Below are 25,631 nucleotides of genomic sequence, written 5' to 3'. Positions count from 1 at the left end.
GTCAGAATAATTAAATATTTCTTGGATGATTAAACATTAGAGTGAAGTTTCTAAACCTTAATTTTCTATATGAAGTATCATATTTCATAGATTTAATAAGCCATTGATTGTAAGATGTACCATTATTTTATATACCATTAAAAATGCTGCCAATTAAACTACGATATAGCGCTTTGTTACCATATCCTTTGTAAGATGCATCTTGATTTCAAAGATATTAAAAGGTGAAAAAAAATGTGCATCTTAGAGTAGATAAAACATAGAGTTACAGAGTTAGACTTGGAAGATAAAAAAGTTGAATTAAATGTGTACTCACCCCAAGGTTTCCAAAAAACAAAAGGAAATGTTTTGCCTAGAGTAATGCCAAGTGCATGGTAGGTACTCGATGAATGCTTGGGAGAGGATAAAGGCTTCTTACATGTATTGGATGGCCACTAAAATATAGGGGGAAGTACGCAAAAAAAAACTTTTTAAAAAAATTTTTTTAGAAATTGCTAAGCATATACTATATCTAGGCCTGTGCTGTAACAATAAGCATAAAGAGAAAAGAAAAAATAATGAGGACTATATAGCACAGCCCTTGCATACTTTATAGTCTAGTGAAAGAGACAAATGTTACAAACATAGTCTGACATTGGGGGTGAGGTCAGGACTGAAAGTGTAGATTTGGGGGTTGACTTCAGAGAGATAACAGAAATTGAAATTGTGGGGATAGATAATGACATCAAACAGGCTTGCAGCAGTGAGGGAGTGACAAGGGCAGATCCTTGGAGGGTACTTATACTAAAAGGGAGGAAGAAGGGGATCCAGTGAAGAAAACCAAGACATGTTTAGAGAGATAAGATGAAACACTGGAGAGCAATTTGTCATTGAAGCCTGAGTTAGAGAGATGGTTTTAAGAAGGAAGGAACCATCACTGTTGTCTAATTGCTGAGAGACGGGACAAGATGAGGACTGAAAGTGTTATCAGATTTGGCAGTTGGGTGGTCATCAGTGACTTCTAATAAAGTAATTTCAGGAAAATGATTGGAGCAGATGTCAGACTATAAGAAGTTGATAAGTAAATGCAGGAAGAGTTTATTTAGAAAAGGCTTACAAGGAAGGATGGGAAGAAGCAGGAAAAAACAGGAAGGGCAGAAATGGAATCAATGAATGCAGGGGAAAAAATAGACAACAACACATGGAAACAAAGCAAAGGGCTGAATGTCTAGTTACAGTAGGAGGCAGGTTGGGGAGGCAGATGGCAGCCAAGGCACAGAACAGATCTGGGGTCCAGGAGAGGGTATGGGATCAGGCAGTCTTTGGTTCAACTCTTAGCTCTGTTCCTTGCTGTATGAACTTGGACAAGTTACTTCACCTCTGCCCTTCAGATACTAAGAAAGTATCCTCAGAAAGGAGACAGACCCTCCAAAAACATTCCTACAGTAAACATGATACATTTCTCAGTTTTTTTCCTCCTTATAAGTTTAATGTAGCCTGATGACATAAGTCCAAAGCATAATTCGAGGAAAGAATCTTACAAGAGGACAAAATGATGTATTTCAAGTGCACAGCTCTCTGACAGTTTGGCTTTTAAGAGTATCTAGAGCTGGAATTAGAAGTGGATTTCATCCTGCACACCAACACTGATGAGATGGCAATGACTGCCTGAAGCACTGGTTGGAAAGAATCATGTTTGAACAACAGTCAAGGGTCAGCATAGCAAAGGGTTACAGATTAAAGAAGTTGGCCAGGGGCTTGGAAGGGACGGCTGTAAGAGTAGTGCCATGAATTTGCTAACCCTGAGCCAGAGGGAACAATGGGCTGTACATCCATCAGATAGTTCTCCATCAATGATACTGAGCTTTTTGGTAAGCATTGAATTGTAAAGATTTCAGTGTACATTCTCTGAGAAGTACACATACGGTACATTGTACATTAACAGTAGAAACATAAATTGCAGCAGACAGCTACAGTAAGTAGGTTTGACATCCTTTTATGAAAGTTAAGATGTGATTGGGATATTTTCACTAATTTAATAGAGGTCGTCTCCACATGCTCATGGAGGAGGACCATGGAAATATCTGAGGCAAGGTCAAAATCTTCCTTGGGAAAAATTCTGGGTATGTTGTAAGAAATGGAGAAAAAGGAGATCAAGGTCCTAATGCTTCCTATACAATGGTCACGATCATTTTATCCTGAAAGCTTTTTAGAGTCACTGCTGCCAAGCTTGCTCCACTTCAAGGAAGTATTCATAGCATATGTACCTTTAAGCAATGAAACATATTGGTTGAATCTTCCAGGACAGTAAATTTCATATATATATATATGTATATCTATATACATATATATATATAATTTTTTTTAAAGCAGTGATACCATGTTTTAAAATGAAATCTTATCTTGAATTCTGATATAGATAAAGCAGAGACACCCCAGCTAAAGAGGAGGTAGAGGGGTTGGTCTTCAGCCTAACTTAAGGCCAGCCCTAAGGGCTTATGAAACATGGCTTGAAAGCCCTGCTATGAGATTAATTAGCTATGAAATACACCCCTAGGTCACTAAAGAAATTAATTTGCTATATTAGAATGATAATCTTTATGCAAAGCTAAAATGTTGGAGATGTCTATAAAAATATGATAATTTTTCATTTATTCACCCAAGGTAATTACAATCATTAAAATACATTTCCCAGAGCCTGGATTCCTCAGTCTTTAACAAAACTATGTAGCAGCACCAAGAGTTAACTTCAGTACAAGGAAGTCTGTACCAGGCCCAGTCCCAGTCCCAGGCTTCCCTTCAGCTGTGGAGAAGATCTGATTTGCTTGTTTCTCCTAACACGGTCTGCTCTCTTGAGAACAACGGTACTCCATTGCCCAAGAAAGCTGCAGGAATTTCAGTCTTCACATCTGCATTCCAGCAGCGTGAAGGGAAAAAGGAAGAACAAAGGAACTGCTTCTTTTAGGAGCTCTCCCAGAAAGCCCACCCAACAATTCCTTAAAACTCAAAAGCCAAAATTTAGTTGCATGGCCACACCTGGCTGCAAAGGCTTATGTGTTACCCTTCAGCAGGTTAGACTGATATATTCACAGCCACACATTACCACAGTTACCTAAGGAACATCTAGTAACAGTAACTTCTAGGCAGGCTAGGCAGACTCATCATAACCTTGTATTACTTCTATACCTTGTGTATGTGTGATTTTATATATATATATATATGAAACCATATGCATACATTTGTGTTACCACCAGCACAGTTAGGGTACAGAACAACTCCACTACCCACAAAAAGCCTCCCATATACCCTTACAGTTATGCCTTCTCCCACCATTACCTCCTGGCAAATACTGATCTATCACTACAGTTTTGTTATTTCAAGGATGTCATATGAATAGAATCATGCAATATGATCCCTTTTGAGATTTTTCTGCTTTCCCTCAGTGTAATGCCTTTGAGATTCATTGAAGTTGTTGCACCTGTCAATAATTTGATTTTTTTTTACAGCTGAATAGTATTACACGTTATGAACGTACCACAGTTTATCCATTCACTTGTTGAAGGACCTTTGAATTGTTTCTAGTTTTTGGTAATTATAATAGAGTTGCTATTTGTGTATATGTTTTTGTGTGAACATAAGTTTGCATCCATGTCTATATTTTTATAATGAGATTACATACAAGGACATTATGTGTTAATATGTTCTCTTCCCACATGAACTATATGCACCTCCAGGATTTTGCCTGATCCAAAGCAAGCGGCATAGTGTTATGAGCGTACAGCCCCTGACCTGTGTTTTTTTCTCTTAATCATGGAATTTTATTTGTTCTAATTAATTAATTTATTAATTTATTTATTTAATTTTGGCTGTGTTGTGTCTTTGTTGCTGCACACCGGCTTTCTCTAGTTGCGGCGAGCGGGGGGCTACTCTTCATTGCGATGCACGGGCTTCTCATTGCGGTGGCTTCTCTTGTTGCGGAGCACGGGCTCTAGGCGCACAGGCTTCAGTAGTTATGGTGCGTGGGCTCAGTAGTTGTGGCTCGTGGGCTTAGTTGCCCCCTGGCATGTGGGATCTTCCTGGACCAGGGATCGAACCCATGTCCCCTGCATTGGCAGGCGGATTCTTAACCACTGCGCCACCAGGGAAGTCCCCCTGACCTGTGTTTGATTCTCAGCTCTACTGTTTAATAGTGGTGAGACATTGGGCAAGTTACTTACCACCTTTATGCCTCACTTTTCCCCATCCTGGAAAATGGAAGCAGCTCCATAATCTGCACATTGGTTCCTTGACCTGTGGAATGAGGGCTATTACATGGGAGAGGCCAAGTGGAGGCCACTAGACCCACCTCTATCTAGGAAAATAGTAAACCAAAAGGAACACTGCATTACTGGAGAGATTGCACAGATTACTGCCACCATCAAGGATTTGGAAGATGTAGGGGTGGTTATTACCACCGCATCCCCACTTAACTCTCCCATTTGGCCTATACAGAAGACAGATGGATCTTGGAGAATGACAGTGGATTACTGTAAATTTAACTGGGTGGTGACTCCACTTATAGCTGCTGTAGATGTGGTTTCAGTGCTTGAGCAAATTAACACATCCCCTGGAAACTGAGATATAGCTATTTATCTGGCAAATGCCTTTTTCTCCATCCCTGTTAATGAGACCCACAAGAAGCAGTTTGCTTTCAGCAAATAAACTTTCACTGTCCCACCTCAGAGGTATGTCAACTCTCCAGCTGTGCATTATAATTTAGTTCCCTGGATCTTGCTCTCCTTTCCCTTCCACAAGCTATTACACTAGTCCATTACACTGATGACATCATGCTGGTTGGACCTAGCGAGCAAGAAGTAGCAACTACTTCAGACTTACTGGTAAGACATTTGCGTGTCAGAGGGTGGGAAACAAGTCTGACACAAATTCAGGGGGCTTCTACCTCAGTGAAATTTCTAGGGGTCCACTGGTGTGGGGCATGTCAAGATATCCTACAACTGAAAAAGAGGCACAATGCCTAGTGAGCTTCTTTGGATTTTGGGTGCAAAAAAGCCCTCCTTGGGGTGTGTTACTCCAACCCACTTACCAAGTGACTCAAAAAGCTGGTCGTTTTGAATGAGACCCAGAATAAGAGAAAGCTCTGCAACAGGTCCAGACAGCTGTGCAAGCTGCTCTGCCACTTGGGCCATAGGATCCAGCAGATCCAAAGGTGCTTGAAGTGTCAGTGGTAGGTAGGGATGCTGCTAGGCCCCAACAACTGAACTGCACCTCAGGCCATTATAATTTTAGAGCAAAGCCCTGCCATCTTCTGTAGATAACTACTCTCATTTGGGGAAATAGTTCTTGGCCTGCTACTGGACTTCAGTAGAGACTGAATGCTTAACCATGGGCCACCAAATTACCACGAGACCTGAGCTGCCCATCATGAACTGGGTATTATTTGATTTATGAGGGAGTGCACAGCACTTCAAAAGAACTCCTTGAGGAGCTTCCCTGGTGGCACAGTGGTTAAGAATCTGCCTGCCAATGCAGGGGACACGGGTTTGAGCCCTGGTCTGGGAAGATCCCACATGCCGTGGGGCAACTAGGCCCGTGAGCGACAACTACTGAGCCTGCGCATCTGGAGCCTGTGCTCCACAACAAGAGAGGCCGTGATGAAGAGGGGCGCCCGCTCGCCGCAACTGGAGAAAGCCCTCGCACAGAAACGAAGACCCGACACAGCCCAAAGTAAATAAATTAATTAAATAAATTTAAAAAAAAAAGAACTCCTTGAGTCTTCTAATTTATACAGAAACAAATCTAGGGAACATGTATGGAAATGGATATTAGGGGATTAGGATCGTAGTAGAAAGAACATAAAGTTGAATCAGGCCTTTGGACTTAGACTGGAACTTACACCACTGGTTCTCAGGCCTTCAGACTGCAGATCTGGGGACTTCTCAGCCTCTGTAATTGTATGAGCCAATTCTTTATTAGAGATCTCTTTCATATATATAAAGTTATATATATCTCCTATTGGTTTTGTTTCTCTGGAGAACCCTAATACAAGCAAGTTATATAACGTCTATGTCTTAATTTCCCCATCCTGGAAAATGGGGGATAAACAGAGTTCCTACTTCCCAGAGTTGTGAGGATTAAAAATAGTTGATACACTGAGTTTGCTGAGGTCAAAGCAGTATCTTACATATTTTCATATCCTTAGCACCTAGTAAAGTTTATGGCAGAATGCTGATGTTCATAAATATTTGTTCAATAAATGGCTTGATCAATTTTTAAAATAAATCCTAACATATAAAACTGTATTATTCATTATTTTTTATTCAACAAATGTTTATGAGTAACCACTATGCTCGGCCCTGGGCACACATTTGGAAACATAAATATTATCATCAGGAGGAAAATGAATCATTGATACAGACTATGTAAGCTTTTTTTTTTCCTCACAGAGCTATTATTCTTTACATAACAATTCATTCCATAAAAATTTCCTTTTATGGAAATAAAATAATAAAAAATGAATAGCACATGCACTGGCTTCAATTACTTTCTGAAAGTCATATTAATTTACTTTTTGAAATAAAGAGCAAAACAAAGTTTAAACAGAAGATAAGAATTTAAATAAGGGTATTTGACTTCGTTTCTTTTAGTTAAGATGATTTCAAATTTGTTGCCCTCAGACCAGGGCCATGTTCTTAACTCTTGTTTCAAATAGGTTGATGATTCTGAGACTTTCCGTATAGTAATGCTGGTGAATATAACTCAGGCCATATTTACAGATTAATTGTAACATGATTAAATTTTGCATTTCCTTAACCCTGTGTTGGTTGGTGTAGTTTGAAATAATTAGATTATAGGGTAGCCCAATTATTTGGCTTAAACAGTCATGCATACACCCTAGGGCTTAATTGCCATGAATAAATCAATACCACCCGAAATTCATTGGCTGTCATTGACAATAGCTTTAACTGTACTTGCACAGTGTAAGAAATTCAATTAGCAGGCTAAGACCCATGATTAAAACTTTAGCCATTAAAATAACTGCTGGCTATCTCCTAGAGATCAGTTTTTTTCTCAGTGTAGAATCTGTAATCCTACCCAATTTAAATTTTACAGTCATTTTTCTCAAGACAGACTATCTAGTTTTTTTTTTTTTTTTTTTTACTTTGGTAACCATGAAATACAGTACACTTCTCTTTAAAAAAAACTGGGAAAATCATAGGGCTTAAAAATTCGTAAAATAATTAGACCAGGGTCTTGTCCAGGAAAATCTACCATTAAAGATAAAGAAATCTTAGAACATTATGACTAGTTACAAAGAAAGAAATCTTAGAATATTATGACTAGTTACAAAGAAAGATATTTACAACGGAAAACGCCTACTTATCATATTTACTCTGAGAAGCAGCAAAGTAAAATTCATGATGAAGCTACCGCTGATTTCGACATTTTTATTTACTAGGTCGTCGGTTTCCAGTTTACTGTTAGGTTTTAAAAGATGTTCCTAAGCGAAAGGAAAGGGAGAAAGCCTATCTATAGGCTGGGGGGTCGGCTATTTCTTACGATCCGGTGAGCGGCGATCGAGGCGCGTGAAACAAGGGTAGGGGCGGGAATTAGCGACTTAATAAAACTCCCAGCTAGGGAGGAAGCTAGCCGGGTGTTAGACACAAATAGAGCAGAACAGATTTGGGGCTAATTAAAACCACCACAGGACACTCCCCCTTGCGTTAGCGGGGCCGGGTCTCCAGCATTCGCAGAGCTGGGGGCGGGGACTAGTTCGGATTCAAATTTAAAGCGGGATGCCCGCGCGTGGCCCAGCAGGTGCCTCCAGCCCTGCTCCCCGCGGAAGGCGTTTCCGCCCCTACCTGCCCACAGGGCCGGAAATTACCTAGAGGGGAACGGCCCCTCCTTTGTTGTCAGTGTTTCAACAGCGCGGAAAGCCTTAAAAAGTGCGCAGCGTAGAAGACGCGGGCTGGTTCGCCCACCGATACTCCATGCTTCTCCACCCTCTTGGCCGCTGTGTCCCCTGCGCTTCTTTTAGAATGCCACTGGGGGAAACCGGAGTAAAACTGGGAGGGGAGTGAGGCGGTAGGAGTAGGAATGATAGTAACAAGGCACAACTGCTCCCTGTACTACCCTTCACAGATTACGCAACGGGAGGCAGCCAAGGGGAAGTAGCGCATGCGCGGACTGCTTTTCAGGCGCGCGGAGAAAGTCGCGCATGTGCAGAGCCCAGAAGGAAAAAAGAAGCGAAGGGGTGACTGGCAGGTTGAGGGCGCTTTAGCTACTGAAGAACCACAGCGGCCAGGGGGCGCGTGCGCAGAGCGCCCGAAGGGGTGGGGCTCTTCCAAGGGGACGGCCTCGCGCGCCCCCTGGCGCGCGCCCGGGGAGAGGAGGGAGCGGGAGGGGGCGGAGAGGAGGGAGGAGGCATGGAGGGCGGGAGGGGGGAGGGGAGCCGGAGCGAGGGAGGGTTTATCGACCGGGCGATTTTGGTTAAAATATTCAAAATGGCGGACGGAGGAGCAGCGAGTCAAGATGAGAGTTCAGCCGCGGCGGCAGCAGCAGCAGGTAATCATTACAGCATTTTACATATTCATATTCATACTCAACCCCGGCTCTCGCTGCCCCCCCCCGCGACTTAGCATAATTTATTAGTACTCAGGATTATTATAATTAACGGCGGGGAGATGGGGGGCCGGGGAGCACGGAACCCCCGCCGGGCGCCGAACGGAGGGGGAAAGAGGCTCGGAGAGGCCAGGCGGAGGGGGAAGACAAGGGGCAAAGGGGGCTGCGATCCACCGCGCTCCTCCTGCCCCAGCCCACCCCGCTGCCGGCTCGCCCGCCCGCCGGCACCGGCCCTCCTTCTCAGCCGGCCGCCGCCGCCGCCGCCGCCTCCTCGCCGCCGAGCCCGAACCCGAGCGGGTCCGCGGCGGGGCCGCGGGGCCGGGGCAGAGGGAGAGGACAATAAAGACATTTTACATATTCATAGCTGCTGGCGCGGCGGGGCGCGGCGGGGCGCGGGCGGGCGACCCGGGCCGGGCGGGCGCGGGTTGGGGGGGGCGTGGAGGGGGAATGGAGGTGGCGGCGAGCACAATGCCGGGGAGGCGGCGGGGCCGGAGCGGACCCCGGCGGCCGGACAGCCGCACGCGTCCTACCCCCGGGAGCGGGCCGGGGCGGGGGGGCGCTGCCCACGCGGGGAGCGGCCCGGAGGGCGGCCGGGGGTGCGCCTGTGGAGAGCGCTCTGCCGGCGCCCGAGCCCCGCCGCCGCACCGGGGTCCGAGCGGGGCTGAGCCCGGGGGTCACGAACTCGGGCACCTCGGCCGCGCCCCACTTATCTCCAGTGTAGCGGCCTGACCCGAGCCAGGCCTGCGCTGTAGGTGGGTAGGGGTGAGCGGTCGCGGGCGCTGCGAGGTGGCCTCGGGGCGGAGGGGGTGGGGAGCCCGCGCAGGGGTCCGCTTCTCCTCCTTGGGGGCGGACTGGGTTGAAAGCGGACCTTGGCGAAAGTTGCCCTCCGAGGGGCAGGTCCTGCCGGGCCGCCCCATGTGCTCCGGGCCAGCGGTAAGGGGTCTCAGTGGGTCCTGGTAAAGCCCCCTGTCCCCGGGCGGCCGTGGATTCCCGAGGGAGTTGGGCTGAAGGTGCTCGGCGCGGTCTGATCTCTGTCTCCCCCTGCCCCTTCCCGCTCCCCCTCCGCCTCTGCGCTTGACCCGGACCGACGGGGCCCAGGGCCCTCGAGCGCCTCTCGCTCCCAGGCCCCAGAAGCGCCCGCAGGCCTCCCAGGACCTCTGATGTAAAGCGCTGCCCTCCTGCCCCTGCCCCAGAGCCGGCTGGGCTGACAAGTTGATAATATTCTTGGTTTCCCCTCTCCGGCTGGGAGTTGGGTAGGGGCGGGGATCCCCCTCCCTGGTTCTGTACTCCTGTTTTCTTGCTGGGTGCTGGGTCCTCTCGATTCTCTGGTTAGCTGAACCTCTCTCATTTGAATAATGTCTAATTCGGGGAGGTTTATATTATTGAAATGGCCGCCTGGCTTTCCCCGCCTCTCATGTTTAGTAATTCAGACCTTTAATAACAGCCACTCACAGCCCAACGCCGTGTTTATATTTTACATTCTCCCCATGTGCTTTTGTGGTTCGATATGATTCTTTTTTTTTTTTCCTTGGCAATCCACAGGGCTCTGAGATCAAACCCAGGCTGTGCTGGGAAGAGAAGGGGGAGAGCTAGGCCTTGGCTCCTCTAGCAGTGGCCTAGGCCTCATGTTCTCTGCCGCTTGATTTATTTACTAATAACCAAAATGACTCTCGCCCCCCCACCAACTTCCACACACATACCCCTACTCCGCGGGCAAAACAAACCCTCTTGGGGCCTTAGCAGCGTTCAGACAGCTCCGAGCTAAGCATCAGCTCTGTCGTGTTTTGTTTTCTCTTAAAAAGACTTTCTTAGAGTTTGCCGTAATATTGGGCCTAAGAAAAAAAAATCCATGACTTCTCATTTTCAGAGGCGAATGAAACCTATTTTGGTTTAATACAAATAAATCACTTTGTTTTGGGGCTAGTTCACCCCTGCCCCTTGGCTCCTACCCCCAAGTTAAACACTTTCAGGCTTTGTAAAGGTCTGCAGGATTTGTAGAAACCAGTAGTTTTTTCTAGGAGTTGTAGAATAGGTAGGTATTTTAGAAATTCCAATTAACAGCACTTTCAAAATTCCTCAGTGCTGCCTTCCCTTTTCAGCCTCTTCATTCTAATTTAAAATGGGCTGATATTAATTTTGTGCTATCACTGTCATAGACTTGCTTATTTTAATTGTAGCACTCCTGAAAACAGAAATGGGGTTATGTTTTTTTTTGAGTGTTTGTGTCATGGTTAAATGAGTGAAAATAGAAGAATAAACACAGGCACTGTGTCTACCCTGATCTTGGAACTTACTCCCCTCCCGGCACACCGACCCCTCATTCTTTAAGTTGCCAGGATTGATTTTATGTTTTATGTAGACTTAGGACATTTGGTCTGTGAAAGGCAGATAACCTTTTGCTATTTAAAGAAATAGTAATCTTGATTTGGGGGCTTTCCCTCGGTAAAGTTTTCTTTCTTTTTTATTTTGTATAGTTCTAATGTGTTTTTTAAAAACATGGTGTTGCTTCTCATTGGTGGATTTTTAACCCTGGCTAGTAAAGTATCAGAGAAGTGTTGTTTAACACCAATGTGTTTAATCTTTGAAATTATGTTAAGGCACTTGATGGTCAGTTGCGAGATACATATTTTGTGAGACATTAGTCTTCAGTTTAATTGACAACAAAATTCTAGATTTAATGGGCTAAAAGCAAGCCAATTTCAAATAACCAGTTCTTACTATTCTTTTACCTCCACTATGCTGGCCCTGAATGCAGCAGGAAAAAAAAAATCTGTAGCTTTCATGAGAATGTTCAGGTGAATAACTGCTTCAGAGACCTGAAGCATGAGGTTGGATAGACCAAAAAACAGTAATATGATTTCATGCCTTCAATAGCATATGTGTTTGCACCCGATTCCCAAGATGTGGTCAAACTGATGATGTCATTGAACAGAGGACAAGGTGCAGCTAATTTGATTTATTGTCCCGAGGTGAAGTGTAGCAGTGAAACCTTCTCATAGGAAAACCATTTATCTCAGGACAGTTTCCTTTATAGCTGCAATTTAACCACTACCAAGGCTGTAGATATTTTATCCAAGATGATAAAATGTACGTTGCCTTTTACAAACAAAATTTTTTTCTTACAGTTTTTGTGATACAGGAAAGGATGACTATTGTTAACTGGACTTATATTTTGGTTGGCTTTCCATGCTATTGTAAAAATTCATTTCCTCAAATTCTCATTTGGAGACTATGGTTTTAAATAAGCATAATCACAGAAGTGATCCATGAGCATGCTTTAGATAGGTTCTTTATAATCCCCCAAACTCCGGTAAGAAGCTGTGTTTCTTGATTTAATCAGAGCATAGCCTGGGATAAAGGAGAGATCATACTGGCCTTAGTAGCTATTTCAATGAGTAAAGTGAACTTGATGAGGATGAGGGCTGTATATTCTGTTATGTTGAAATTATAGTGTTTAAGATAAGGTAGAATACTTACAGTAAAGCATGTGCTTTGCAAACAGATTTTTTAAAAAATAATTCAGAATTCTTTTTGGATTGTCTTAATTTAGTCTAGACAAGTTGTGCATTTTATTTTGATTGATTAGTGATTTTTAAAATTGTTCCACTGTGAGATAGTGATTCCACATATGATTTTTGACCTATAAGATTTTCCTGTCAGACATTTTCCATCATATTTTTAACTAGCTTATCTTAAAGTGATGATTAAAATGTCCTGGGAATGTGGTAGAATTGCTGTGACTTATTCCTAACTCTAACTTGTGAGCCAAGCTTGATAGAGTATTTTAGGTTACTTTTGAGCCTTCATAAGTTTATAACCTGCCTGTCTCCTTTTGTATCTGTCAGGTGGCTTCCCACGAGTTTTCAGAAAACCCATTGTTACTTCCTTCTTAACTTGCCCCATCTAGTAATTATAATGGTACTTATGAATTTAGGTCTTGAAAATTTATGTGACAGCTGACCAAATATTTTTAATTTCTAAAAGGACCGTTCTTCCAAGCCATTACTGTTCAAGTAATTTTCAACCTCGGCCCCAAACTAATTTCTAATTCCTTTCATTTTGTCATTGTCAAAAATCCCAGTAGTCAAGGAAAAAACAAATAGCGACTATTATTCAGGTTTAAATGGTGTCGTATTCTGCCGTATTTTAAATTCACTATTCTCTGCTTCGATAGGCAGTATAAAGAAGAAGGAATAAAATGTGTTTCATTGCTGCATAGGTTGAAGTAATTGTTAATCTGTTGTTCATCTGGTCAGTGGATTTTGGAATAAGTTTAGGACTCAATGTTAAATTGCTCTTATAAAGCCACCAAAGATGTTTAAAGGAGCCTTGAATATCTTAAGCAGGTGGTTCTAAAATGACAGAACTGGAAATTTGAATGTTGCCTTTCATAAGTATTTTCCATTAAAAATGAAACATTTAAAATTTCTTGAATCTGTATTGCTTGATCTTGAGTTTAGGTGTGTGGGTTTGTGTGTTTAAGTTGTGTTTTTAAAATTGGTCTCTCACTTTCATGAATGTCTGTTCCTTTGTACTAGGAGGACTATAATATAATGTAGTAGTGATTGCCTTAATGTTATCAGTTATTTTTGTTTTGTTTTTAATGTTGAAAGCCCACAGCTTTAGTCTTCTTTCAAGCACTATTAAAATTAATTTTCTTTTAAAATACTGGTGTATGACTGTCATTAATTTGCTTTTATACAGGTGTTGGTTCAGTTACAGTTTTTGTGATTAGTAAAGACTTACTATGAAGCCTAATTTTAAGCAGGAATGTGTTTTCCTAATGGAAATGATTGTATTTAGAACTATTTAAGTAATTATTGTTTGCAGAACAAGTCACAGACAAAACATGTCTCTTTTTGGCCACCCATGTTCTTGTTTCTTTTGGCTCCTTTAATGTTAAATGCCTGAGCAAACATGTTTATTACTTATTTCTCAAGGAAATCTAATATTAGGTATTAGAGTGTGGATTTGATTGTTATACATCTGCCTTATTTGAGTTTCTGTATCCCTCCTAAATGAATCCTTTTGTCCTTTTCCTCTTTATAGGGAACTCTTTGGGCTAGAATTTTGCTTAATTCTTATCCTGATTGTGTTGCTTAAAAATATCTTTTTGAGTGAAATCAGGGTTGAAAGAGGTAATAATTATGGTTCACAGATTACTTATCCATCTTCTTTTGCTGAATGTTTTTGCACATTGTTGACATTTTGTAAATAAAGATAGTTGAATAACTTAATAGATTTATATTTCTTCTTAGGAATAAATTGGTTTTATTTTGTACTGAAATATTTCTGACTATGTTCTAAACTGGCAGTGAGCCCTTATAAACTCTTTCGGCGGTAATAGCAATGGAAATAAAAATAGCATGAGTGGAGCCAGTGCTTGACTTACTGATCCATGTACAGTATATTTAGAATTTGGAATATGAGAATTGTCTTGACTTTCAGAACCTCTGATGTGAAGAAGCTCTGTTTATAGAGTTCTGTGTTTTTATCGCAGGATATTAATTTATTGAGCATTGATAAGATATTTGTACTCAGTGACTGATAAAACGCCTTTGTTTTTGTTTTTTTCCCAGTTAAGCAAATACTCAAGTTTTCAGTGTTGCCTAGATTTTGCAGATAGGCCTAGCAATGAGCAAAAGAAAAATCAGCAAGCCTCTAGATTTATCAGATTCTTTTTTAAAGTACTATCCAGGAAACTAGATATTCATCCAGAAGGGGATACATAATATTAATTTTTAAAATGACAATGTGAAGCACCAAACTTAGCTCAGTGTGAATGTTGGTAGTAGATTTACTCAGCCTGTGATATTGAAAGTCCTTGCAAGTACAGTTTAATTTGTCACATGATTTATTTCATAATTCTCTGTGTAACTTTATTGGTTTTTTATGTTGGAGTCATAGCTTTAGTATATAAAGTTAAATCATTAAGTTGGTAAGATAATAAAAATTATGGGTAGGCCTTTTTTTCTTTGGACTGGTGAGCTTTCTCATTGCAACAGAAGGTATAAACAGGAATGGCTAGGAAGTGAACATTTTGTTGTGTATGTTAAACAGCTCAATTGTTTTTGGGACTTCCCTGGCCATACAGTGGTTGAGACTATGAGCTTCCAAGGCAGGGAGCTGAGGGTTTGATCCCTGGTTAGGGAACTAAGATCCCACATGCCAAAAAAACAAAACAAAACAGCTCAATTGTTTTTAACACGTGGTCATCTCCTCAAGAAACGGAGTTGTACTGACTAGCTTTCTAATCTGCAGAGTGAATATATTTTTTAGAGAAAAGTGACTTAGCTATTTTCTTGTTTTAGTATACTTATTTTAATAGTCTGCTTAGTGAAAAAATGCTTTTTTTTTTGCTGATTCATACTGCAGTAGGCAAGTATATTTTAATCAACCTTTTAAAAATAATTATTTAAACATTTCTTAGCTTGCAAAAAAATATCTGCTGCTTTGTACGTGGTCCCTATGCCAGTTGTCTTTGGGGCTAACAAGGGAATATAAGACTTTGCTGTGGAAGACTCTGCTGTGGCATTTACTTAGCAGGGAAAAATTTTAAAGCAATGTATATACAGTTGGCCCTCCACATTGGTGAGTTTGGTATCCGTGAATTCAACCAACTGCAGATCGAAAATATTGGAAAGAAATATTCCAGAAAGCTCCAAAAAGCAAAGCTTGAATTTGTTGTACCTGGCAACTATTGACTTAGCATTTACATTGTATTCAGTATTATAACTAATCTAGAGATGATTTAAAGTATGTAAGAGGATGGGCATAAGTTGTATGCAAATATAACACCCTCTTATATAAGGAACTTGAGCATCCCTGGGTTTTGGTATCCTTGAAGATTCTGGAACCAATCACCTGTGGTTACCAAGGGATAATTGTAATTACATATTAAAATATATAATAGATAATAATGATCAGAGTAGAAATCAAAGTGTGTCCAAGTGTGTAGGAACCAAAGCATCCTAGAACTGTTGTAGCTGGAAGGTAATTTAGATACAATCTATCCTAAAACCTTTACAGATGAGGAGGCATTATTCTCAGGCGGTTTAGTGACTTGCCCACAGTCTCTTCACTATTGAGTAATGGATGAGAACACAAGACTTTCTAGTCTCCTCCTCCCCGTGCCCCCATCTCTCCCTCTACCACATTGCTGCTAGTCAGAGCAGACTTTTAGTAGAAGGTGAGATTTTTAAGCTGAATTTAAAAGGGTGAAAAGAATTTAGAGGAATGGGAAGACATTGCCAGGGAGGTTGTGTTCAAGATTGTGCTGTATACGTAAAAAATGAGGTATTCTATGTGCAGGGAGGCCATTAGAGGTTTTTGAAGTAAGGAATCGTATGACAAAAGCGGTCAGTGTTCTAGGATTAATATGGTGGTGTGCAAGTTGATTTGAAATAGGAAGGGAGAGATTGGATCCATGGAAACCAGTATATAAAAATTAAGGTATGTGGTTTGTTGACTAATTGCTTTAAGCTATAGAGATACAAACATAATAAGGCAATTACCGGACCTGAAGAGGCTTTCACTCTAACAATGATGTAATGAAAATAGATAATCCATAGTAAGGATGTTGAGAATGTTGTCCAGTTACATCACACAAAATAAGGACCTTTGGGAGAAATTCTTGCCTAGTCTTTACAGTAAGAACTCTCTTATTTCTGACCAATGGTTTTGTTTTTAGTCTTCTGGACACTGAACTAATTGACTTTATTTCCTTTTCAAATCAAACTACAGTGTTTAGACCAAATTATTAATCTGAAAGTTTAGGTAGGCAATTATGGTATCCATAATTTTTCTTAGCCTCATTCCCAGTTCCATTTTAGGCCCTTAATGTTTTGTTTTGCATTTGTTTTATTGCTTCCATCTTTAAACTCCTGTTATTTTGTCTTTTATGTGGGCTACGTTATATCCTTTCTGGAGCAAGGCAGGTATAAATACAATAAAATTACTGTAACCATGACATAATGATACTGTGTGTATTTTTATAGTCCCTTGAAATTTATAGCGGCACTCTCATTTTCATTAACTCATTTGCTCCTTTCAGGAAATATTATTATGCCCATTTTATTTTTGAGTAAAATGAAGCCCAGATTAAGTGACTTTCCCAAGGTTATGTGCTTAATGAGCACAGAACGTGTTTGGGGAATAGCAAGACTTCTAGGTTAGCTATTACTGAGGCTGCATATTGGAGAGTGGTGGAAGGCAGGTTGGGACTCTGTTCTGGAGAGCTCTGAATGCTGTGGGTTGGTGATGCAGGAGTTTGGATTTCATTCGCTTGGCAGTAAGGAATCACTGAAGTTTTTTGCTCTGGGCCAAGGAGCCATAATCAAAGTCCTTAAAGTGTTTAGCAGCTACTTAGAGTCAAAGAGGATAGCAGGGTTTTGAGCTTAGATTATCAAAAGCAGTGCCATGAACAGAAGTAGGGGAGTTGGAAGACGGAGCCGTTTGGGGGAATAGGCGATGAATTCAATTGTAGACCTGTCGTTTGAGACATGATTGGGTGGCTCTTATGAGGTTGCAAGTTTATTGTGAAAATCAAGAAAGTTTTACTGAATTAAATGTGTGATAAACATACAAATAATAGGATTGAGATTTATGCTCATGCCACTTTGAGTGTGGACTGAGCATTGAGTCTGAACATTGTAAATTCTAGGCATCTCATTTTGGCTTTGACACTGGCTTCAATAGTTGTTTCAACAATAAGATGATGATAATACCATTGTTACAGGGATGCTGTGGGGAATAACAAATTGATAGCAGAAGCACTTTTAAAGTACTGTAATAGTTTTTCTTACATGAGCACAAGAGTAAAATCAGCAATTTTATTACTTGTGCTGCTGTAGAGAGGGAGAAGCTTTAGCTTTTAGATTGATTCTGTGGGACACCATACTGCAGGTTGTACATTTCCATGTGCAGCCAGCACCTGGGGAGAGGGAGGTACACCCCAATACTCTTGAAAACTACACAATGGAGGTATTGCATTGTGGCAAACATAAACTTGTCCTTGATTTCAGGGCATTCTCTTATCTCACACCCATCCCTGCCTATGCATTCTTATCTTTTACTACTTCCTTAAATAGCATGACTCAACAATTCCACCAGGAAGTCCCCTTATAGGCCCACCACAAACAGTTTCTTTTATCAGGTTTTAAGTTTTTTAAAAATCGCCGTAAAACTTTGTGTTGAAGAGCTGTTCTGGGAGGGTGGCTATATTTATTCTGAAGCGAGCGTGGGCTCTCCTCTCCTCTCCCACTTCACAGTTCTGTCATATGACCTGAAAGTAAGCCCACTGTTTTGGTCAGTCTGGTGTTTGGGATGCTCTGTGAGAACCTTTGCTCACACGCTCACACTGTCCCCTCCCTTGGAATGTCGTGGTATGTGGTGTGGTATAGTGAAAGTGGAACTTGGAGTTGGGAGACCTGGGTTCCCCCAGGTGACTGGGACAAATTACTTCACCACTGATTGTTTTCTTCTTCTTCTTCTTTTACATTTGTAAATACGAGAGTTTTCAAACAAAAGGCCATTGGAGTTCTTTTCAAAATGAATTTTAGGCAGAAGCTTAATGTTAAAAGGTAAGAGTGGAGCTGTTCTGATTGAGATGGGCACAGGGGCAGTGAAAGCATCCTCCCTCTACTCTCCACTGTGGCCCTTAAGACCCTTCCACAGGATCCTTAGGACTCCTGCTGGGTGCACTGTTTGAAAACAGTTATCCTTATTTATCATACGGGACCTATCCGTCCTTTAGTCTATCTCCACAAATAGCTGATCTCTCAAGCCTGTGCTTCTGTCCTACTTTGTCTGAATTTAGCACTTAATTTGTGTTCATTTAGCTAATTCAGCACTTCATTATACACAGTCTTATTTTTTTCTCTAATTGAGTTATATAAGTAAATCTTGTCTCCTCCTAAGAGCCTTGAGAGCAGGAACACACTGCCAGGGACAGAGTAGACATTTAGCAAATGATGCTTGATTGATTAAATTAGGGGTTCTCAATCTTTGCTGGGATAAGACTTGTCCATGGAACTTTTTCAGGATGCAGAGGCCTAGACCTTACCACCTGAGTTTCTAATAAAAGTAGAGGTCTGGTCATCCATAGTTTTAAAAAGTTTGTAAAAAATGATTCAGTAGCATTGAATGATTGCTTGTTTCATTTCAAAATTATTGCTTACAGTATCTTCAACTTCTCAATGCACCGTAAAGGCTCCATAGTGGAAAGACAAACAGCGAACTAGGAAACTTGGATCCTTATTCTGTTTGTAGCATTATCTAGCTTTATGTGAACAGATCACTTAACTTTTCTGGCCCATAGGATTCTAAATTGACAAATTATGTTTTATTTTCATACTTTGTTTTTCTTTTTAAGCTGTGGCGTTCTTCAAAACATGTTTTTGGGTGAAAACCAGTAAACACAACAGATACTTTCAGTAGCTTGGCTTCCATCTGAATACCATTTTAATAGACGTATTAAGAATACAGAACATGATAGGCTTGATCCTAACTCAGCAGCAGAGCTAAAACATATGGGGAGTCTGAAATGGTAGTATTTAGATTTTAAACTTGAAACATCTTACTAGAATGTGAATGAACAAGAACAGTAAGCTAATCAGGAACTGTAATATGTGAGCATGAACTGGATTATAATTAACCAACCTGACTGGTCCTTCTGCATTCATTTAATTCAATAAATATAGAGCTTTCTTCTATTCCTTGTCATGCACCCAGCACTGGAGAAAGAGTAGTGAATAAGACAGATACTGTCTCTGTCCTCTCAAAGCTTACAGCATGTTGGGCAAGTCATACATTAAATAACACTGTTCACAGTTAATTGAGTAAAATATGGGAGATTCAGAATACTCTGAATAAGATAGGGACATAAGCATAAGATAGGGACACCTAATCTGGACAAAAGGATTTAGGAAGGGCTTCTGAGGAAGCAGTGTTTACACTGAGACATGAAGGGTGACTGAAAGTTAACAGTTCAAGTCTGGGAGTAGGAAGTGCGGTTGAAAATGTTGCAAAGGGAGCAACATATACATAATTCTTGAAACAGTGAAAATGCGGCACTTTCAAGGAACTGAAGTTCGGCCTGGCTGGTCCAGGAAGAGTAAGATTTAGCTGAAGAGCTGAAGATGATTTCCAAATTATGAGGCTATTTTCATGATCTTTGTCCTGTTTTAGTGGCCAAATACACAGGCAAAATTTGTGGAAGAGATTCCATAACTTCTAACAAATGTATTAATTTCTAGTGATAACAGTAATAAATAATGTTTACCAAGTCTTTGTGCCAGTTATAAGCTTTACATGCATTTTCATATTAATCTTCACAATGACCCCATGAAGTGTGTGCAGGTGTCATCCTCTTCATCTTTCAGGTGAGAAAACTATACAGTGTAAAGAGGCTAAGTGGTACACCTAGGTCTCTGACCTATTTGGTATAGCTGTATGCAATTAAGAGCATTACTATGCTCTTAACCATTAACTTCTGCTTCCAGTCAAGTTGAATGATGAACTATTTAGCAACTACTTCTGAGTTTATCCTTAGTGCTCTTATGCAGTTCCCAGTTCCAGATTGTGTGGTCTAGAATCAGTGGTGCACTCATCTCCATCTTGCAGTTTGGGGATATGGACAATTGATTAGCAGATTTAATATTAACCTAGCTTTCAAGCATATCCAGTTGTTGATTATAAAAATATTTTGAAGCTGTTTGTATATAGATTGCTGATTCTGGTAATCCATAAATCCTGAACATTTTGGAATTATATTTTAAACTGAAGCTACTTGCCGATGTTAACATCCAGATAATTTTCATTTGGGGCATCATTTATTTTTTTTGTTGTTGGCTAGATAGGAAATCAGGACGTGTGTAAAATATTTTAATGTTTCTCAAATGAGTTGTGACTTAAAATTGATATGCTGGCAAGTACTGGGGATTTGTTTACTACTCCCCTTCCCCCCACCAAGCTGTAATTAAGCCAGCTTTCAGTTGAAGAAACATGACAGTTGATTATTGTTTCTGATAAGTTAGTCATTTAATGGTATTGGTATTCCCTGTCATATACACCCTGCTTAATCCTTCCCCGTATCACCCTGTTTATTGTTACAGTGTTTGTGTCTGAAACATTTTTCTTTACACCACGGTGCAGAGGTACTTCCCTCTGAGTGCTTCTTCATGCAGTCAGCCAAGAAGTCTGTTTTGGCAGACTGTAATATATATTAACTCATATGCCAATCACTGTTAGGAAGGAATTGGTGAAAATCCTCTGATGTTATGAGAGACATCGTAAACATCACAGAAGCCTGAGAAGACAAGTTAACAATTTTATGAGTATTCCTGGAAGAAATCATGGTGTGATTTCAGAGGATTAGACTGTAGTGTCAGAGCCATTGCCAGTTCCATGATGCTGGAATCACATCTTAATAGTTCCATCCTGCTATAAGACCCAGTATGGTGCTGATTCAGTGATTGAACCCCTTTCCTGGAATGCTCCTGTGGGTGTGCAGACCCATGTACCCTAATTAGATGCAGAGTGCATCCACATCCATGCTCATACCCCAGGTGTGCCTGCCCCTCTCATGTATGTGTACATAATTTAAAAAGGAGGGACTTCCCTGGTGGTGCAGTGGTTTAGAATCCCCCTGCCAATGCAGGCGACAGGGGTTTGAGCCCTGGCCCAGGAAAATCCCACCTGCCGTGGGGCAGCTAAGCCCGTGCACCAGAACTCCGTGCTCTAGAGCCCACGAACCACAACTACTGAGCCCATGCACCACAACTACTGAAGCCCGCACGCCTAGAGCCCATGCTCCGCAGCAAGAGAAGCCACTGCAATGAGAAGCCTGCACACTGCAAAGAAGAGTAGCCCCCGCTCACCGCAACTAGAGAAAGCCCGCGTGCAGCAACGAAGACCCAACACAGCCATAAATAAATTGATTAAAAAAAAAAAAAGAGTCAGTGTACATCCTACTTTTTTTTTTTTTTTAAAACATGGTTCCCTATTCTTTAAGATTTACCCAGGTAAATAAACAGTCCTTTTTATTTGCTAGGTACAACCTCTGGGTAATTTCAAGGCTAATCTTTTTTTTTTTTTTAAGATCTTTGAACTTTATTTAGTTGAGTGACTTCTAGTGGCATAAATAACAAGCGATAGCATGATCGTTGAATTATTACTCACAGTGGCTGTAGCTGATCAAGGTTGAGTCGTCTTAGGTTAGTCAAAGAGGCCCAGTGAAGTCAGTGGAGGGGCAGTTTTCACCTTGTCTTATAAAACTGGAAAATATTGACATGTCTGCAGGTTTCAGTTCTTCAAAAACTAACCTAATCTGCCTTTTTACCTAATAATTTTTCACAAATATCCTTCCACACCTTACCTTATCCTTTTTAATGGTTACACATTATTTTATTGTATTGATGGACCAACCTATTTACTTGTTCTTTTTGGTGTATGTTAGATTTTTTCCATAGTTGTAGATACAGTGTTCTGTTTTGTTTTTTTAAAGATAAATCATTAGGAATAGAATTGTAAAATAAAAAAATTACACACTTAAAAATTTTGTACATGTCAGATTGCCCTTGAGAGAGGTACCATTCTATACTTTTACCTGTACTACATATTTTATGTACAATATTTTATAGTATCAATTTTTCCTGCAGTGTCTCTTTTAAATTTTTGATATGTTGATAGATGAAACATTGTTTTAATTTTCATAGTTTTGCTCTAAGTCGAACATCTTATTACATTTTTTTCTGTATATTTTTCAAATGTAATGTAAAACTGATTTACTTGTTTTTTATATTATAGGAAATTTTATTATGCATTATCGCTCTTTTTTTAAACATCTTTATTGGAGTATAATTGCTTTACAGTGGTGTGTTAGTTTCTGCTTTATAACAAAGTGAATCAGCTATACATATACATATATCCCCATATCTCCTCCCTCTTGCATCTCCCTCCCTCCCACCCTCCCTATCCCACCCCTCTAGGTGGTCACAAAGCACCGAGCTGATCTCCCTGTGCTATTCGGCTGCTTCCCACTAGCTATCTATGTTACATTTGGTAGTGTATATATGTCCATTCCACTCTCTCACTTAGTCCCAGCTTACCCTTCCCCCTCCCCGTGTCCTCAAGTCCATTCTCTACATCTGCGTCTTTATTCCTGTCCTGCCCCTAGGTTCTCCATAACCTCTTTTTTTTTTAAGATTCCATATATATGTATTAGCATACGATATTTGTTTTTCTCTTTCTGACTGACTTCATTCACTCTGTATGACAGTCTCTTAAGTCCATCTACCTCACTACAAATAACTCAGTTTCGTTTCTTTTTATGGCTAATATTCCATTGTATATGTGTGCCACATATTCTTTATCCATTCATCTGTCGATGGACACTTAGGTTGCTTCCATGTCCTGGCTATTGTAATTAGAGCTGCAGTGAACATTGTGGTACATGACTCTTTGAATTATGGTTTTCTCAGGGTATATGCCCAGTAGTGGGATTGCTGGGTCGTATGGTAGTTCGATTTTTAGTTTTTTAAGGAACCTCCATACGGTTCTCCATAGTGGCTGTATCAATATACATTCCCACCAGCAGTGCAGGAGGGTTCCCTTTTCTCCACACCCTCTCCAGCATCTGTGGTTTGTAGATTTTTTGATGATGGCCATTCTGACTGGTGTGAGGTGATACCTCGTTGTACTTTTGATTTGCATTTCTCTAATAATTAATGATAAAACAGTGATTTCTCTCTCTTGTTGTATTACACTAGTTCTGGCCCTTTCATGAAAATGTATAACTTCTTAAATATTCTCTTTCCATGAGTAGCCCCCCCGCAATTAATTCCCATACCTCTTTTGAATAGCAGTTTAGGGACGAGAATAGAGCTGGGGTCTACCCTGGGAACACTTAAACATTCCCTCAGCCTCCACCATGTCCTCCAAACATGCACAGTCTGAGTTAGATACCTCTCCTCTGTTTCTGTAGATCCTATTCTGGCATCTAAGTTACTACTTTTAGTTATGGGTTAACTTGTTTCTCTTTTTTATAATAGCTTAATCTCTGTGCCTCAGGGACTACATTTCATCCCTGACATTTAACACATGCTTGCTATGTATTTGATACTCAACAAATATTTATTGAATGATGTTTTTGATTCTCAGATTTTTTTCTAGCAATATACCTTTAATAGCAGAGGAGAATGAACTTGTATCCTGAGAGAACCTGGGAAAAACTGTGGTGGCCCATATAATTTAAAATTATTAGCTATGAATTCTTTATTCTCTTTCGTTATGTATTGGTGATTGTTTTATATATCAAATATTTTAAATTATTCAGCTTTTCAGTAAAATTTACTTTCCAGGAAGACAAGCATGTTTATCCTATGGCTTCAAGTACTCTACCAGAGATCCTTGGCAAATCAGTCTCCTGACAGAGGAAGCACGTATGAAGTGAAAAGAGCATCAGCTCTGGAAGCAGACAGACTTGGGTTTGAATGCTGGCTTTGCCGCCTACTGGCTGTGGGCCACTGGGCTAGTTATTTAGCCTCTTTGTAGTACTTTACAGAATAATCTATTTCATTTAACAAGTTTATTCATAGTAGATATTTATTGAATGCCTACAATTTGCAAGGCATTGTGCTGTTTGTCAAGTTTGTGATTGTAACAGTCATACTGCTTGCCTTCATGGAGCATCCAGCGTGCCAAAGTTCTCTTCCACGTGACAATTAGCATTTACCCTCCTTACCCTGGATCTGTTGATGATTTCCCATCCACTTATCAGTGCTTCAGCAACAACCAAATCTTACTTATCTGGAACCAGCTGGTTTGCAGACTAACCATAGTTTATAAGAAATAGTGCATTTTTGAAAGAATGAGAAATGATCAGCAAAAACATCTACATATATTCTATGTGATCTCTCATTTGACCCCTGCCTGGTGCTAGATGTATGTACCCCCTTGATAGTCAGATGCTTTACTGGCAGCTGTCTATTAGCTGTTCATTCATAGAGAGGGAATAGTTGCAGGTCATCTGTGGTGCTGTGGTCCTGGAGAGCAGAGCTATGCCTTGCCTTTGCACAAAAATGTTTCTTTTAACAGAAGGGAATTAGAGTGAGCCTAATTTTTTATTCTGCCTGCTCTTAAGGCATTTTAATTTTTAATCAGATATTTGGGAGGACAGGGGTGAAGAAGGAATGGAAAGATAATGCAGATTGGGAAGTCTAGGAATTTATTCACTACCTACGAACGTGGAACTGACAGGACTTAAAATCATTTCAGTGCTAGATTGAACTGGAGTCTAACCTCCCAGCAAGCTTGGAGTTTTCTGGGGTTTGAGGAACAGGGTATTTCAGGAAGCTGACAATGAGGAGGAAGGTAATTTAACTTCTGAGTGGAGATGGCTCAACAATGTTATGTGTGAACCCCAGTTGACATACAGCAGTGACATCATTGTAGAGTCCCTTGGTTGCTAGGAAAGATGACAGTGACCTTGAAGGAAAGAGGCTGTCTAGCAAAAACATGATCTTGGCATGTCGTGGGGTTTAAACACCTGCCTAGATTATGCCAGGTAATTGGAAAGCTGAGAGGTCAGTAGACTCAGATTGTTGCCATGCATAGGGTTTTTCCTAATATTTGGGGGTGGGGAGGAAGAGCTCAGATAAGAAATGGGTTATAACAACAGTCTGTTTGTTTTTCCAGGTGTACCCTTTTGGCCATTATCAAGTAATTTTAATGTTTTCTTTATCAATTTTGACTGTTTTATTTTTACTGTTTTGAGTGATACCTGTGGAATAATAAATATTTCTAAATATTGTATGTAACTTTAACCATACAATAAGTTCAAGTTTACACAAAGTCATTTTTAACTACATTGATCTAATTTCTATAAATAAAAAAATTATTTGGGATGTTCTCTGATCTTTCTTCTGTTTCCCTTCTTAATTTCCCTTTCCAGTTTCCCCATGTTAATTGAGAGTTGACTGGTTTGTATTTATTTATTTATTTATTTATTTATTTATTTATTTATTTATTTATTT

The 25,631-nt window shown here is 40.6% G+C and overlaps 1 protein-coding gene across 1 annotated transcript in view; it reads left to right on the top strand.

The window, feature by feature from the left end:
- Window positions 1-8,478: 8,478 nt before the first annotated feature.
- POU2F1 (POU class 2 homeobox 1) overlaps window positions 8,479-25,631 on the top strand; it is a 186,334-nt gene continuing 169,181 nt past the window's right edge. Inside the window, exon 1 of the mRNA XM_029227152.1 lies at window positions 8,479-8,541. Coding sequence (XP_029082985.1) covers window positions 8,481-8,541 — 61 coding nt within the window. The 5' untranslated portion in view covers window positions 8,479-8,480. The remainder of the gene's footprint in view (window positions 8,542-25,631) is intronic.

Source organism: Monodon monoceros, unplaced genomic scaffold (assembly GCF_005190385.1).
Source record: "Monodon monoceros isolate NGI ecotype Baffin Bay Population unplaced genomic scaffold, NGI_Narwhal_1 Super_Scaffold_18, whole genome shotgun sequence".
Classification (NCBI taxonomy): domain Eukaryota; kingdom Metazoa; phylum Chordata; class Mammalia; order Artiodactyla; family Monodontidae; genus Monodon; species Monodon monoceros.
Note: the sequence above shows the minus strand (reverse complement) of the source record. Positions and strands in the feature narration are given on the sequence as shown.